Here is a 16,288-nt window from a genome sequence, read left to right as displayed (position 1 = left end):
CTGGGCAATCTAAAAGTAAGCATATGTGTGGTATCAAGAGATGGGACTCCCTACTCTGCAAACAGGCTACAAATATGAAAGTGCTTCTCATTTGCACCTGAGGGGTAGAGACCCTTCCCATCTGCCCAGGCCTTGGTCCTATTCAAGACATTTCATTAGCAGCCTCCCCAGAGCCCTGCACTTGAGGACAGTTACCTTCTGTTTCCTCTCCTTCTCCAACAAAATGGAATTGGTGATTATGAGCTCAACACAGATGAAGCTGAGCATGAGGAGCAGAGGGAACTCATTCTGCAGGATCACTAAGAATGGGTCCTGGATATGGGGCCCAAATGGGAATCTCTGCATCAAGACGTGGAGGTTCTTGAACATGCTGAGTGCTGTGTTGGGAGCATGGTGCTGCATAATGGCTTTGTCTACGGCATGCTGAATTGCCAGGAAGGCTTCTTTGTTGTATCCTATAAGAAAACAGAATTATCGAGTGTAAGAAATAAAGATTGAAGGCTGAAACGACTGAAAATTCAAGTGGATCCTGGCTAATCATTAAGACAGGCAGCAGCCAAAAGGTGTTCCCAGAGACCTCATCATACAACATGGAGAACAGAGAGGGGCCACTCTGGAGGGCTGTGGGAATGAAGCAATGATCAGAAAACAAATTCTGGCAGGAAAGACAAGGCATGCTCTATACAAGGATCTTCCAAGGTCGAGAGCCATCTTCCCCCTTCGCTCTCGATCTGTGGACAGAGCACCTGTTCTGTGGTATTTATTATCCAGTCCATACAGGATGGTTAAACTGAAAGCACTTGAAAGACATAGACTTCCTGATTGTGTTGACCGCTGCATAACGAAAGGATTACATTCCTGTATTTCGCTGGCAAGCTACAAGCACTGTTCTTATCATAAGCAGTCTTCTTTTCAACAGTGCAGTGGTGTTCCATCTTTCAATAAAAAAGATTGCATGGCAAGGATTCCATGAATGATATCTGCTCTAGTTCCAAGCAAGGCAAGCAGCCTAGAGGGAGGGGGATATTAGCCCTGTAGTAGAGATGACCACTATGTCCCATTGTCTAGATATCCAGATCAGTCAAACCGGAAAAGGGAAGGGCAAACTGGTGGTTATTAACAACCTGGACGACATCCTGGCTATTGTAATGTATTCTTATTTGTTTGTTTTGTAGGAATGTTTTCACTAAACAATTATAGGATATTTTCTGGAATCAAGGTAAGTACCTAGACTTGGATTCTAGTTTGGCATGCAGGCCCAAGGCTGTTGATGACACCTCAATTTTTGAAAAATAGTTAGTTGCTTAATTGGTGTTTATGTTTAACCTCTCACAGGTAGGGAAACCAAGAAACCTAACTGAATGGGAGAGCTTGCATCCTTCGTGTGACAATTGGCTCCTGGACCCTCACTCAGGAAGTTTGCTCTGTGTGATGGAAAGAGCCTTTCAGTGATGTGCTGTTACTTCTCCACAAGTCTGGAGTTGTCAGAGAGGGGGCTGGGTGATGTAATGGAGTGGGCGGGTCCAGGAAAACTGGGAACTGAGTAGGGATGTCTATACTGTTAGGTATAGTTATGTTCCTTTCCACAGCAGACAACAAGATGACAGAAAGCAGTCACTAAGAAAAACTGTCCTTTACTTACACTGGGAAGTTTCAGAAAGTCAGCAGCTCTTCCTGCAGAGAAAACTGAGTCACAACCCAGTTTCAGAGCTCTGTGTTATCTGGTAGGACATAGGAACTCCTAGGAACTCCTCACCTCCTGATTTTAATGCTAACTGCTTATCCTTAGCAAAATAGGGAGGGGAAGTGCCCTTTCTCAGGGTGTGATTCCAGAGGGGGGACACAAAGAGTGGAGATTGGCATAGCCAGCTATGACCATGAGATCTCAGGGAAGAAGCCGCCACCTGCCGGTATTCTCCCACCAGTTGTGGGTGGGCAAGGTAGATGGAATTAGAACCAAAGAGAGACATAAAGATTCAGAAAGAGCAAGTAAAGTCAAATGAAGCCTTAGCCAATGCAGGGGTCAAGCAGGGGTCATGCAGGGGTTATGTCTTCAGAACCCCCCAACCCCCACTGCTGCTACAGCCCCCATGTGTGTGGAAGATAGAGGCCAACCTTTAGCTTTGTCCCTGAAGAGCCATCAACCTTGATTTTTGAGAGAGGGTCTCTTGCTGGGACCTGGGGATCAATAATTAGGCTAGGCCAGGGAGCCTTAGGAATCAGCCAGTCTCTGCCTCCCACTGCTGAGATTATAAACATGTGATGTCACACCCTGCTTTTCACAGGAGTCCTGGAGATTGAACTCAGGGTCTCAGCTTGTGCAACAGCACTATACCAGCTGGACTGGTATAGCCTCTATCCCCAAGTTCTGGAGGCAGAGCCTGGAGATACCCTTCAAAGCAAGAGCGGAATCTTTAAAATGACTCAGGCAGGCAGGCAGGCAGGCAGGCAGGCAGGCAGGCAGGCAGCAGGCAGGCAGGCAGCAGGCAGGCAGCAGGCAGGCAGCAGGCAGGCAGACAGCAGGCAGGCAGGCAGGCAGGCAGGCAGGCAGCAGGCAGGCAGCAGGCAGGCAGCAGGCAGGCAGCAGGCAGGGAGGGATGGAGCCCTCCAACTGTATACCTAGCTGTTGTTCCTCCATCATCAAATTAAAGGAAAAGTAGAAATTACAAGGAATGTATCCAGTGGGTAGTGAATGAGGCATGTTAAACACAGATAAATGTGGTAAGGCCTAGGTAACTGTTACCTGTCTAGCCTGTCATTTTGTGCTGTTACTAATATAAGGAAACCTCATTTTTTTTCTGCTGTTTCATGCTCAAGTTGATTGCATATTCTGTTATGTTCTGTGCTTCTGGAAACCAATCACAACAGAAGTCAGTAGAATTGTTTGGTATAGTTAGTTAGCTACAATAAGCTTGGACCCAAACCAACCACCCCTCAGCACTTCCTGCACCTGTGTAGGAGCTTTTACGGTGCTTGCTTTTATAAGCTGCCCCTGGGATGGACCTCAACATAAGAGATACCTGCACAATATGAGGAACTATTTGGAATAAGATTTCCAGGGGTCAAGTAAAGTTTAAGTTCTCAAGACCTCCCTGGAAACTGACATCCTACTTGGCAGAAAGAGACATGTATATGGGTGTGATGGTTTGTATATGCCTGGCCCAGGGAGTGGCACTATTAGAAGGTGTGGCCCTGTTGGAATAGGTGTGTCACTGTGGGTGTGTGCTTTAAGACTAACTGCCTGGAAGCCAATATTCTGCTATCAGCCTTCAGATGAAGATGTAGAACTCTCAGCTCCTCTTGCACCATGCCTGCCTGCATGCTGCCATGTTCCCACCTTGATGATAATGGACTGAACCTCTGAACCAGGAAGCCAGCCCTAATTAAATATTGTTCTTATAAGAGTTGCTTGGCAGGGAGGGGGGGCACTGGAGAGAAGGTTCAGAGGTTAAGAGCACTGACTGCTCTTCCAGAGGTCCTGAGTTCAATTCCCAGCAACCACACGGTGGCTCACAACCATCTGTAATGGGATCTGATGCCCTCTTCTGGTGTGTCTAAAGACAGCTACAGTGTACTCATATACATAAAATAAATAAAATCTTAAAAAACAAAACAAAAACAGTTGCCTTGATCATGGTGTCTGTTCACAGCAGTAAAACCCTAACTAAGACAGTGGGTAATTGGCATCCTGGTTGGTAAGTTAGGACATGAATGTTAGACACGTCAAGTCCCCTGCCACAGGTGAATACTCCAACCAATGAGAGCAGGATAAATGTACAACAAAGACATGTTCCTAAGGAAATCCCCTGTCCCTAAATCCTGATTGGTGGAATAACTTGGCACAGATGTTTGTAGATTTTAGATTTAATAATCTAAAGGATGCTAGCTGGACATGCCAGTTCAGCTCCCAAGTCTAGACTATGGCCCTGGTTGACCAGTCCTGAGCATATGCTCAATAAACTATCCCTGTCTGGCTGAGATCAGTGTTCATGTGGTTTGTGAGGCTACTCCTGGCCCACAACAAAATGGAACATTTGTCAAACAAATACAAACATTTGTATGTTCAAAACAATATAAAAGACTAGGTGTGCTGGCACAGGTGATCGATGACACAGGCTTGCATCCCAGTAACTTGGAAAGCATAGGCAGGAGCATTCAAGGTGGTTCTTGGCTTCATGACTACTCAAGTAGTCAGCTTGAGTCATGTAGTCATGAGAGAGACAGAGACAGAGACAGAGACAGAGACAGAGACAGAGACAGAGACAGAGACAGAGACAGAGACAGAACACACTTGGCTAGTATATGTGAGGGCTCTGTCCCTAGGATTGTAAAAGCAAATGAACAACAAAGCAGGGTTAGAGGTGGTTGGTTTGGGTCCAAGCTTATTGTAGCTAACTAACTATACCAAACAATTCTACTGACTTCTGTTGTGATTGGTTTCCAGAAGCACAGAACATAACAGAATATGCAATCAACTTGAGCATGAAACAGCAGAAAAAAAAATGAGGTTTCCTTATATTAGTAACAGCACAAAATGACAGGCTAGACAGGTAACAGTTACCTAGGCCTTACCACATTTATCTGTGTTTAACATGCCTCATTCACTACCCACTGGATACATTCCTTGTAATTTCTACTTTTCCTTTAATTTGATGATGGAGGAACAACAGCTAGGTATACAGTTGGAGGGCTCCATCCCTCCCTGCCTGCTGCCTGCCTGCTGCCTGCCTGCTGCCTGCCTGCCTGCCTGCCTGCCTGCCTGCCTGCCTGCCTGCTGCCTGCCTGCTGCCTGCCTGCCTGAGTCATTTTAAAGATTCCGCTCCTGCTTTGAAGGGTATCTCCAGGCTCTGCCTCCAGAACTTGGGGATAGAGGCTATACCAGTCCAGCTGGTATAGTGCTGTTGCACAAGCTGAGACCCTGAGTTCAATCTCCAGGACTCCTGTGAAAAGCAGGGTGTGACATCACATGTTTATAATCTCAGCAGTGGGAGGCAGAGACTGGCTGATTCCTAAGGCTCCCTGGCCTAGCCTAATTATTGATCCCCAGGTCCCAGCAAGAGACCCTCTCTCAAAAATCAAGGTTGATGGCTCTTCAGGGACAAAGCTAAAGGTTGGCCTCTATCTTCCACACACATGGGGGCTGTAGTAGACTGTACATGGAGGGTAGTAGAGTGTTGGTCTCAGAATGTGGAAAGTCCTGGGTTAGGTCCCTAATATTGCAGGGTTTGGGGAGGAGGCAGAAAAACAAGAGCACTACTTCCAGGTGGAAAGGGAGGTCACATAAACATTACATATTCATAAAGTTTAAGTCAAGTTTCTTTCATGATGATGGCTATGTCTTCCCTAAATATTTGTGCATTCTTATTATACTTAGTGTGGTTCCACTCTGGTGCCACATGTATGTTGTCCAAGAAACACCAATAACACCCACAGGTTCTCAGCACGCTGTTTGAGGGCTGTGGCAACCTGGGGACTGTGCTCAAGGTAAATTTGGTGTCTGCCAAGTTCTCCGTGCTCTGGTCCCTAACCACACCCATCAGGCAGAGAGGCTAGTGTGGCAGAAAGCAGAATGTGTCAATTCTGTGTTCTCTGGGGTCTTGGGTGCCTTTCCTGGCAGTAACCTTGGAAGCTGCCATTATACTGAGATGAATTCCCACACAGTGTCCCTAACAGTCAGCAGTGCCTGTTCAGTACTAGAGATGAACATGAGGTTTGTGCATGCTAGGCAAGTACCACTGGGGTACACGCCCAGCCCAGTAGTAACTTTCCTAAAATGAAAAGAAGGTAAAGGGGTCATTATTTTATATGAATTTTAACAAATTAAAGAAAGCCACTCTAAGTCATAGTCTGTAGAGAACCCTTTGAAAAGCAAAACATTAGAAATACAGAACCTCGTGCTCTCTGCTCTGGTAATGTGTTTTCACTCTTTCAAGCAACTCAATGTCATTATAAACGATCAAAATACATACCTGCTGTTTTACTTACACTGGAATATAAGCCTTTTATTGAATGCCATGTTCTCCAAAGGCAGCTCCTTGGACCTCTGCTGAAAGGCTAATCTTAGCAAGCATTCAATTAGCAAAATGTACAAATATGTGGTACAGGGCAAAGGCTGTGCTCACGGTAATGTTACAGGCTTCAGAATCTCCTCACCAGGGTTTCCCCCATCGGCGTATGAAAATTCCCGCGGCGCTTGGCTTAGATTAGGGGGGTAAAGAAAGGCCGTGCACCAGCCTTCTATCTCCTCTTGAAAAAATAAATGCCTCGGAGGCGATACAAAGTTCCTCTGAACATAACTAAAGCGCAAGTCATACTTCACCTATGAGAAACAGGGAGAAAACATTTGGCCATGAGATCCTGGAACCCAGCAATGGTACAGGACAGAGCAAAACTGTCAGGTTTTAACTCTGACTAGAGAAAAGCCCACACAGGCGGGTGTCCCTCCTAGAACCACACAGTGGTCTTTCCTCTATTTCCCTGGAAATTATTCCTGTCATCACCATGGGAAGATGGCAATGAACTGTACAGTACTCAGGAGCAAGGTCACCTAGACCTCAGCCCCAAATTTCTTATTGAAGTACTGTCACCCTGGGAAAGCTACTTAATCTCAATCATTATGCCTCAGCTTCCTTACAGTGACGGGGGACGATAATAAGAGCCTGTAGGGTTATACTACGTGGCATCTGACATGTATGTGACATTAACTCCTGCTGGTAAAACATGGTTTGTTTTTTTATTAACCACAGTGCAAGTTCTAAAGGTCACTAACCAGCCTGCACAGCACCAAAGCTACACATGAGTGTTGCACCCACTGCAAAACATAAATCAAAGATCTTTGTTTGACATCTTGCTTTTTCTTTAAACACACATGCAGAGCTACCATACCTAAAGTCTGTTAGATGGGTAGTAATGACAATGAACTATCTCAATGGGAAAATCCTTGCTCCCCATCTACCCGACTGCTCTGTCCTGAGCACTTTACACGTGTAAACCTGAGATCTAACTCATAAGCCAGGCACTACTTAAAACTCAACTACACAGGTAATGAAACAGGGATTCGATTCAGAAATGTTAACAACGGTCCCAAGGTTATATACAGTCACTAAATTGCAGAGCTGGGATCCAAGATTCTCTGTGGCCAAGTGGAGGAGTTGAACAGCTGAACTCACTCCATTCTGTACTGAGGACAGACACTCGCTCAGAACAGATATCTTTTAAACCGCTTGGAAATGATAATGGAGTGGGTTGTAAATCATGAACCTAGATTATTCATCCCCCCCCCATATACAATGCCAAAGCTCCCATGGAAAAAAACCAAGGAGTAAACTGGCTTGATTAACCCATACTCAGGGGGGTCATCACATAGTAAGATGGTTATAGGAAGGAGTTTCTTACCACAAGTGGCAAAGGTTCCTTGCTGCTATTGAAGTAATGATGAAAAACAATTCCCACCAGTATGTAGAAAGACTTGGGATCTTTAATTATATAGTTTTCAAATACAGGCACTGAAGGAAAGCCTAGAACTACAAAGAGAAAAACCCAGTCAGTGAATAATAGCTAGGCAGGAAAGCAAGTGTTGGCATCACCCATCTACCCAAGGAGATTTAAGATTCCAGCTTATTTCTCCAATCGATCACTCAGTCATTCTGCAAACATATGAGCAAGAGAGAGAAACAACAACAACAAAAAAATAAGACTAAAATGCATGATTTTTTAGCCAGGCAGTGGTGGTGCATTCATTTAATCCCAGAACTCAGGAGGCAGAAGCTGGTGGATCTCTCAGTTTGAGGACAGCCTGGACTACAAAGCAAGTTCCAGGACAGCCAGGGCTACTCAGAGAAACCCTGTCCTTTGTTGTTATGATTGGTTTTCAGTTCAGAACTTATACTGGGAAGACTGACAGCAACTATCTTTGGACGTCAAGGAAGTAATGCTGAGGAGGGAACTGAAGTGGAAACTTAAAGGTTCTTTGGAAACTCAGTTGTGTTGGACGGTGTTTTGCTGGGGCAAACACATGAAGGAACGTTTAGCTGAAATAGACACAGGAGAAAGGATGTTCTGCTAAAGCAAGCACGTGAAAGGACACGTGATGAAAGATTCTTTGCTAAAGACATGAATGTATTGGTCTGCCTTACATCGCATAGTTGAGCTGCATTTGTCAGGACTTCATAGAGGAAAACACCAAAAAACTTCTGGTGGCGTGCTGCTGTTTCTTGCTGCTTCTGAAGACTTGGGCTGATTGAGTGAGTGATGTTAGTTGAGACAGATGTACACGCTGAGGCAAGACCCGTGGAGGGCATGTGATGTTTCAAGGGAGTACAAAAGAACTCGACAGACAGTGACAGGCTGAGTGAGGCTTGCTTATAGAGCTAGCTGTGCAATGGTTCTTGGTCTTCACTGATCTTCACTTTGCTGAGAGAGGCACAGCCAAGAACTTCTCCTGGTGTTCCTATTGGCCCTGGTCCCTCCTGCTGACTCTAGCTGAGGCTGTGGCCTGGCTGCCTCTGCTAGGTAGCACCACTACTGCTGATTTGCGTTTGCTATCCCGAGTCTACCTAACTGGCCTGCCGGTAGTGAAGCCTTTGTGAGTGGATGGGGGAGCTGCTGCTTACCTGTGAACTGAACTGCTGATTTCCAGACAACACAGATGGGAGTTGCTCCAAAGAACCTTTCTAAACAGGTCCACTAGCCCCTCCCCCCACCCCATCCCACCCCACCCCACCCCCGTGTCTTTTCTTTTCCACAACCTCTGGTAGGTGGTAGGCTACAAGGGAGGTTAAAGCCTTTAAGATCCATCATTAAAAGTAGATAGTGGCCAGGCGGTGGTGGCGCACGCCTTTAATCCCAGCACTTGGGAGGCAGAGGCAGGCAGATTTCTGAGTTCGAGGCCAACCTGGTCTACCAAGTGAGTTCCAGGACAGCCAAGGCTAAACAGAGAAACCCTGTCTCAAAAAACCAAAAAAAAAAAAAAAAAAAAAAAGTCGATAGTGAAAAAATTAAAGTTACAGGGAATAGGGTTTTGTTTTGTTTTGTATTTAAGACAGAGTTTTCCTGTATAGCCATAGCTGTCCTGGAACTCACTTGGTAGTCCAGGCTGGCTTCAAACTCAGAGATCTGCCTGTCTCTGTCTCCCGAGTGCTAGGATTGAAGGTGTGTGCCACCACCGCCTGGCTGAGAGAGTGGTTCTCATTTATTAATTATTCTGCATGCTATGTTAGTGCATGTGGAGGTCACAGTATAATTTTGGAGTTGGTTCTTGCTGTGGTTTGAATAGCTATGGCCCCCATAGACTCACGTGTTTGAATGCTTGGCCTATAAGGAGTGGCACTGTTAGGAGGTGTGGCCTTGTTGGAAGAAGTATGGTGCTATGGGCTTTAAAGTCTCCTATACTCAAGCTACAAACAATGTGGCACACAGTCTCCTTCAGCTGCCTTCAGATCAAGATGTAGAAGTCTTGTCTCCTCCAGCATCATGTCTGCCGGCAGGCCGCCATGCTTTCCACCATGATGGTAACGGACTGAACCTCTGAAACTGTAAACCAGCCCCAATTAAATGGTTTCTTTTATAAGAAGGCCATAATGTCTCTTCAAAGTAATAAAACCCCATGACAGTTCTCTTCTTCCATCTTTGTATGGATTCCAGGGATTGAACTCAACTATCAGATTTATGTGGCAAACACCTTTATGCAAGCAGCTGCGATGCTGACCGTAACCCTCGGTTACATAACTTGAGACGTGGATCAAGCTTTATTGTTTTGGTTCAAGGATGGTTGCTTATTGTTCATGGCACATTTGTGGTGGGTTTTCTTTTTGTATGTAGAAGAAAAACTTAAACACTTTAACATGTTCGCCAGGTTCTGAATCACGTGAACTCATCAACTTCTCAAATCAATCTCTCCTCCCTCTCACCCAGACTCTCCATTCCTCTCCTTTAACTCGGCTTTCTGACTTTCAGATATTCAGATATCTAAGTGCTTCCTCACTCTGGCCCCACTATTCTCTTCCTGCCTGCAGAGCCCCTTGTTCCTGGACGCTCTCCCTGTTATTACAAATGGCTTGTCCCTTATCATTCGTCTTAACCAGTTTGTTTTTATTTTATAATCTCCTATTAATGAATAAATTAAGTTAGAATAATATTTTAGTTACTGGAAAGTATAAAACAACACTTTCAGAACAGTGCTTCTCAAACAGCGTAAGAACTGTCTGTCCTGTTTAAGGAAGCAGGTAGGCTAACTTCAGATCTTCACCGTCCTCTCCTCCAAATCCAATCCCCCAGTCTCATTCCCAGCTCTGTAACAGGCTACCTATTGTGGCCTCTTCTCATTCTCTGCCTTTACTCCCAGGGGACTAACCAGACCCTGGTAGAACTCCCTACTTTCCTCCTTCCTGTGGACCCTCTCAGTGTCCCCTGACCCCACTTCTAAGTGTCGGCTTCCAATAACTAGAAACACATTTTACCCAGAACCCACAGTGGGCACACCTACCAGGATTCCAGAAGAATTCCCTACCAGAAAACACCCACCCACCACATCCTCCTGAAATCCAGAAAGGGCAACAGCAGAGACCAAGGAACAAAGCATTCACTGACCAAAGATAAGATCAGGCAACAATTAGCAACTAGAATTACAATCATTCCAAATCCAGATGCCTAGAAGACAGTGTAAAAACACAGTAACAGAAACAGACAGGACAGTATACCTCCACTAAATGGGTTACATCTAATTTAGTTGTTGGCCAAAGAGGTCCCATGGGAGCCCCAAAATAACCCAGGCTGTTGCTAGAGCTATAGGTTGCTCTCCACAAACTGACCACAAGGTTTTATTGCTGAACACAATACCTGTCCCCACTGAACATAGAGAGGTCAAACTGGTACCTGTATAGAGCCTCCACTCCTACACGGTAGAGTCTTTGGTATAGGAGGGCACTCTGCATAATACTAAAGGGGAAATGTGAACAAGAGCTAAGCCACAAAACCTCTGACCTTCAATGGCGTCCTGACTGCAAGATATGCTAGTATACTCAATAGTGGCCTAAGGCTGTGGAAGTGGCCAATCAGTATCTGGTTTGACTTATGATCCACTCCATGAGATGGAACCCATACCCAACACTGCTTGAAGGACCAAGAACCTGAGACTAGATAGCCTAGGCACCTGGGGTAAAACCAAATACTACCATTCTACTAAAAGAATCAGCAGTAAAATGACTCCTAATGGTATCTGCCATTCTCGTAGATCGATGCATTGCTTAGCCATCATCAGTAAAGCTTCTTCTTGAAGCAGAATGAAATGCATACAGAGACCCACAGCCAGACATTATACAGAAAGTGAGAGACCTTAAAACACTCAGTCCTAAACAGATGTTTTCTAAGGAGAGACAGAAAGGGGGTGGACCCAGATGGGAGGGGAGGTGGAGAGGACCTAGGAGAGTAGAGGAGGGGAAACCATAATTAGGAGACATTATGTGAAATTTTTTTAAAAAATCTATTTTTAATAAAAGAAAAAATTGTCCACGTTGAGTGGCAACAGAGCTAGGAGTAAAGCAACCTTTTCTTTTTAAATTTATATTCTCTATCTTATTAGAATATCTTTATAATAGCATAATAACAATCAGTGATTCTGGAAAACCTCTTGTGTGAACGCCACATTTGGAAAACTTTTATTCACTTGGTCAAACTGCCATATTCAATAACTATTTACTAGGTCACCTATTATAGTCCAGGGACTATAGGGACATAGTGACGACAAAACCAGACATGGTCTTCCGTCCTTATGAAGATAAAAGTGAAGTGGCGAAATGTGTACAATGCACAGAGAACTGATAAGGATGCAATTAAGACACGTATAAAAATACTGACGGGATGTCAAAGGGACCATTGTAAAGACCAAGGCAGCGGTGAGAAACAGAAAGCTGTTTATTTAGCTGCCTTCCTAAAACCCAGAGAGACTGGCACAGCAAAGGCTGATGAAAAGTGACCCACAGGAAGAGAGTACTGAAGAAAGCACAGAGAAAAGTAGTACCGAGGGAGCTAGAGAGAAAAAGACCTAGTGAAGACTGTCTCTGTGTGTGGAAGCCATAGAAAAGTGTAAGCAGGAGATGGCAAAATCCTAGCGGCCTTCTGAGTACCTTCCTGCCTCTGTTTGGAGAAAAGCAGAGAAATCTGTTAGACTCTGTGAGTACTTTCAATTTTTGATTAGTAAGAGATGTGTAATGTATTGGCTGGTTTTGTGTGTCAACTTGACACAAGCTAGAGTCATCAGAGAGGAAGGAGCTTCAGCTGAGAAAATGCCTCCATAAAATCTAGCTATAAGGCATTTTTTCAATTAGTTATCAATGGAAGAGGGCCCAGCCCATGGTGGGTGGTGCCATTCCTGCGTTGGCAATTACTAGATTCTATAAGAAAGCAGGCCAAGCAAGCCATGGGAGCAAGCCAGTCAACAGTACCCCACCATGACCTCTGTATCAGCTCCTCCTCCAAGTTCCAGCCTTGCTTGAGTGAGTTCCTGTCCCAACTTTCCCCCAATGGTGGACACTAAGATCTGGAGGTGTAAGCCCAATAAACCCTTTCCTCCCCAACTTGATTTTTGGTAATAGTATCTCATCACAGCAAGAGAAACCCTAACTAATACATGTAAGAATTAGCCAATCAGAGGTACTGACTAATAGAAAATAATAGTGTTGTGAAAGCAAGTTAATATAAGTAGCATTTAACATTTTAATTAGCATTTAAACCTTGTATGCAAGTATATAAGCCTCTGTAAAATAACCGAAAACACAGCCAAGGCAGCTTCCCTTCAACCACCAGTCCCCAGACTTTGAAGCACTTTTGTAAGAACTCTCAGGACAAAAACTTCAAACCACACTATAAAAATGCCCTCCCAGGTTGACACAATGGCCACAGAAAACCTAACAACCTGAGTTAATTCCCGGGACCCCAGGTAGGAGAAAAACAGTACTGGCAAAATGTGAGTGGCAACTTCCTTCCACTCACTCACATGCCATCACATGTACACATACATATATCTGTACTCACACGCATGATTAAGTAGATGGAATAAGACATGTTAGGGAGACCAAAAAAAAAAAAAAAAAAGATTGAAATGCCCTCCCTATCCCAGCTTATATCTGACCTTCAAAGCTAACAGCAAAGGTTTGCTCCACCACTTCAGTAACAGCTTTCAAGGTCTCGCTTTTGGAAGGGATGTAAGCCAACTGAAATTTACTTTTCAGAGGATAGTTATGGAAATATACTGGCAGCAAACTGACATCAATTGCCGGGTAGTTGGTAGACGACTTCTTCCTTGGCATACTATTCAAACGAAGATACAATACAATTGCAGAAAACAGCAATGGCATCAACATTTCCAGGAGAGTTATCAGAGTCTTCCGCTTCTAAAAACAGAAGCAACAGCTGTGTGTTAGCCGCAGACAAAACCCAAGTATAAATGTCTACCTGGCAAGTGTTCCTCTGCTTAAAACTCTGGGGCCCGAGAGGCCTCCCTAGTATTCTCTTAGCATGCACGAAGCCTGATCCCCAGTGTTGAATAAACCAAGAGGTTTGAAGGCAGAAAGATCAGAAATTCAAGGTCATCCTTGGCTACTTGGGAAGTTCGAGCCCATCCTTTGATCTATGAAACCCCACCTCAAAAAACAAACACCCTTTCTTTCCTCTTGCTTCCCTACACAAAACCCAGAAAAGGGAAAGACAGAACGAGAGCAAGCATCCCCATTTACTCTTCTATACCATCAGTGGCTAGAAAGCGGTAAAGGGGGTTGCATTTAACAATGAGCGTTAACTGAATTTATTTCTTTGGGAGCAGTTTTCACAAGTGAAGTTCATTATTGTTCTTCAACTCATTATTAGTCACGGTGATGTCAACCTGACAGAACCTAAAATCACTGCAGAGACGGGGCTTCTGGGTGTGCCTGTGGGGATTACCTTCTCTTAACTGAGGCGAGAAGACTTGCTTACTGTGAGCAGAGCTGTTCCCTAGCCAGGATCTCAGACTGAATAAATGGGAAAGGGGGGCTGAACAGTATGCATTCCCTGTCCTTTGCTTCCTGACTGTGGGTGTGACAGGATCAGCCAATTCAAGCTCCTCCCACAATGACCTTCCCAACACAATAACTCTCCCTCTAAACTGTGTGCAGAATAAACCCTTTCTCCCCAAGTTATTTTTGTCAGAGTGTTTTATCACAGCAACAGGAAGAGATACTAAGACTGAATTTATTTAACTTAAATATGCAGCTATTCCCAAGGACCTACACCTTCCCCACAGGTAAGCATTTCCTTACCTTTAAGATGAAATTCTTCCAGAGAAGAAGCTTTAACTTCTTGAATACTGACATTTTTCTTTTCCCAGCTGAAGAAGAGGCTCAACTCTAGTCAGGAAACAAACTGAGAAAACGGTAAGAAGTATTCTTTTTAGCCAGACTCAGTGGCACACGCCTTTAACCCCAACATTTGGGAGGCAGAGGCCAGCCTGGTCTATATAATGAATTCCAGGACAAGAGCCACACAGTGAGACCTTGTCTCGAATAAACAAATTTAAAAAGGCATACTTTATACACTCTTTATTAACCTTCTTCTCATGGGCTTTTGGAACGCTGTTGAATTCTTCTTTCCTATTGTTCCTTTTCAGTCTTTTGGGGCAGGTCTCTCCCCCCTCTCCTCAGCCTGTACACACTAAGGTGATACAGGGCTCTCTGTCTCTGGACTCTTTTTCATGCCAACAACAGTTACTCCACAGGGGACCTCACTTTGCCATGACAGGACCCAGGTAAGTCGGGACAATGACTACTTTCGTTTCACTGGCCTGGACTTTGGACCAAGCTCATTTCCCAGCTATTCAACTACAGGATATCTGCTCGCACCCCACTGTGTTTTATCTCAAAACTGACCTGGTCTGTTCATGGTTCTCCTATTGTCCTACTGTCTGCTTCTCCTCAGCTCATATCTGCTCCAGTCTTCGAGTTAAAGGCTACTATGGCTTTTGTCAAAGGCTAAAGGCTATTGTCAGGCTTTGAAATATTTCCAGAATTTGACACCTTTCACCCCCTAGATTCTTTTTTGGTTTTTCGAGACAGGGTTTCTCTGTGTAGCCCTGGCTGTCCTGGAACTCACTTTGTAGACCAGGCTGGCCTTGAACTCAGAAATCCGCCTGCCTCTGCCTCCCAAGTGCTGGGATTAAAGGGGTGCACCACCACTGCCTGGCTCACCCCCTAGATTCTTATCATCCCTTGCCCTGCCTGACTTTTTGCAACAGCCCTGGCAGTACAAACGCATCTGATCTTGCCATCTTCCAACTCATTTTCTATGCAATGGTAAGAATAACAAAGTTCACGTCAGATCTCCTCCACTCCACCACAACTTCCAACGGCTCTCAACTCTCTCCAAGAAAAAGCCTTGCCTTCTGATGCCCTACAAAGTTCTACAGTATAGAGTTTCTGTCTGTGTTATCATCCTTCACCAATCAACTTGACTGTTCCTGCCACTATATCACAGGCCTGTTCCCAAACACAACAAATACACACCACTGCACCAACATCTGGGTTTCTTTTGCCAAGTACACAGTTCCTCTGTGTCTATACATGGACAGCTCAACAATTACTTTTTTTGGATATTTTATTCAGAAGTTACTTTCTCAATGAGGTTTTTAATTGACCATTCTAAATAAAATCTCAATCTTTTAAAACACCCAGTATCTGCTTTTCATGTTTATTTTTTTTCTTCTTAGCATATTTAAGTGAAGAAATGTTCTTTATTTCAGGACTGGGGAGATGGCTCAAGAAATGGCTCAGTGGGTAAAAATGTGCTGCATGAAATGCTTGCAGGGCCTGAGTTCAGTCCTCAACGCCCATGTGAAAGGCATGACAGCACATGCCTGTCATCTCTGTACTAGCTGAGCAGGGGCAGGCAGATATAATGAAATATGTGAGAACTGGGGCCAATTTCAGTGATAGACCTGCCTTAAAGAATAAGATTCGTGACTGGAGGGTTGGCTTAGCACTTAAGAGTCCATCCTACTTTCCAGAGGACCCAAGTTCAGTTCCCAGCATTCACATGCAGCGGCTGACAATTGCCTGCACTTACAGCTCTAGAAGATCTGGCATGTTCTTCTGGCCTTTGCAGATACTCAAACATACATGTACATATTTACACACACACACACATAACACACACGCATGTACATACACATGTACACACACATCACAGAGGAAGAGAATGAGAAAGTACCAGCCAGACACATAAATAAATAACACAAATATTAAAAAAATAAGATATAGTAGGA

At 44.5% G+C, this 16,288-nt stretch overlaps 1 protein-coding gene across 1 annotated transcript in view; it reads right to left on the bottom strand.

Moving 5' to 3' along the window:
* Positions 1–16,288, bottom strand: part of LOC117711791 (ATP-binding cassette sub-family A member 17) — a 77,053-nt gene that overhangs the window by 56,611 nt on the left and 4,154 nt on the right. The window contains exons 2-6 of the mRNA XM_076937214.1: positions 14,292–14,394; positions 13,127–13,388; positions 7,396–7,523; positions 6,154–6,319; positions 196–455 (exon numbers count right to left, since the gene is read on the bottom strand). Of these exons, the coding sequence (XP_076793329.1) occupies positions 196–455; positions 6,154–6,319; positions 7,396–7,523; positions 13,127–13,388; positions 14,292–14,345 (870 nt within the window). The 5' untranslated portion in view covers positions 14,346–14,394. The remainder of the gene's footprint in view (positions 1–195; positions 456–6,153; positions 6,320–7,395; positions 7,524–13,126; positions 13,389–14,291; positions 14,395–16,288) is intronic.

Source organism: Arvicanthis niloticus, chromosome 6, assembly GCF_011762505.2.
Source record: "Arvicanthis niloticus isolate mArvNil1 chromosome 6, mArvNil1.pat.X, whole genome shotgun sequence".
Taxonomy (NCBI): Eukaryota; Metazoa; Chordata; class Mammalia; order Rodentia; family Muridae; genus Arvicanthis; species Arvicanthis niloticus.
This window is presented reverse-complemented; position numbering and strand designations above follow the sequence as displayed.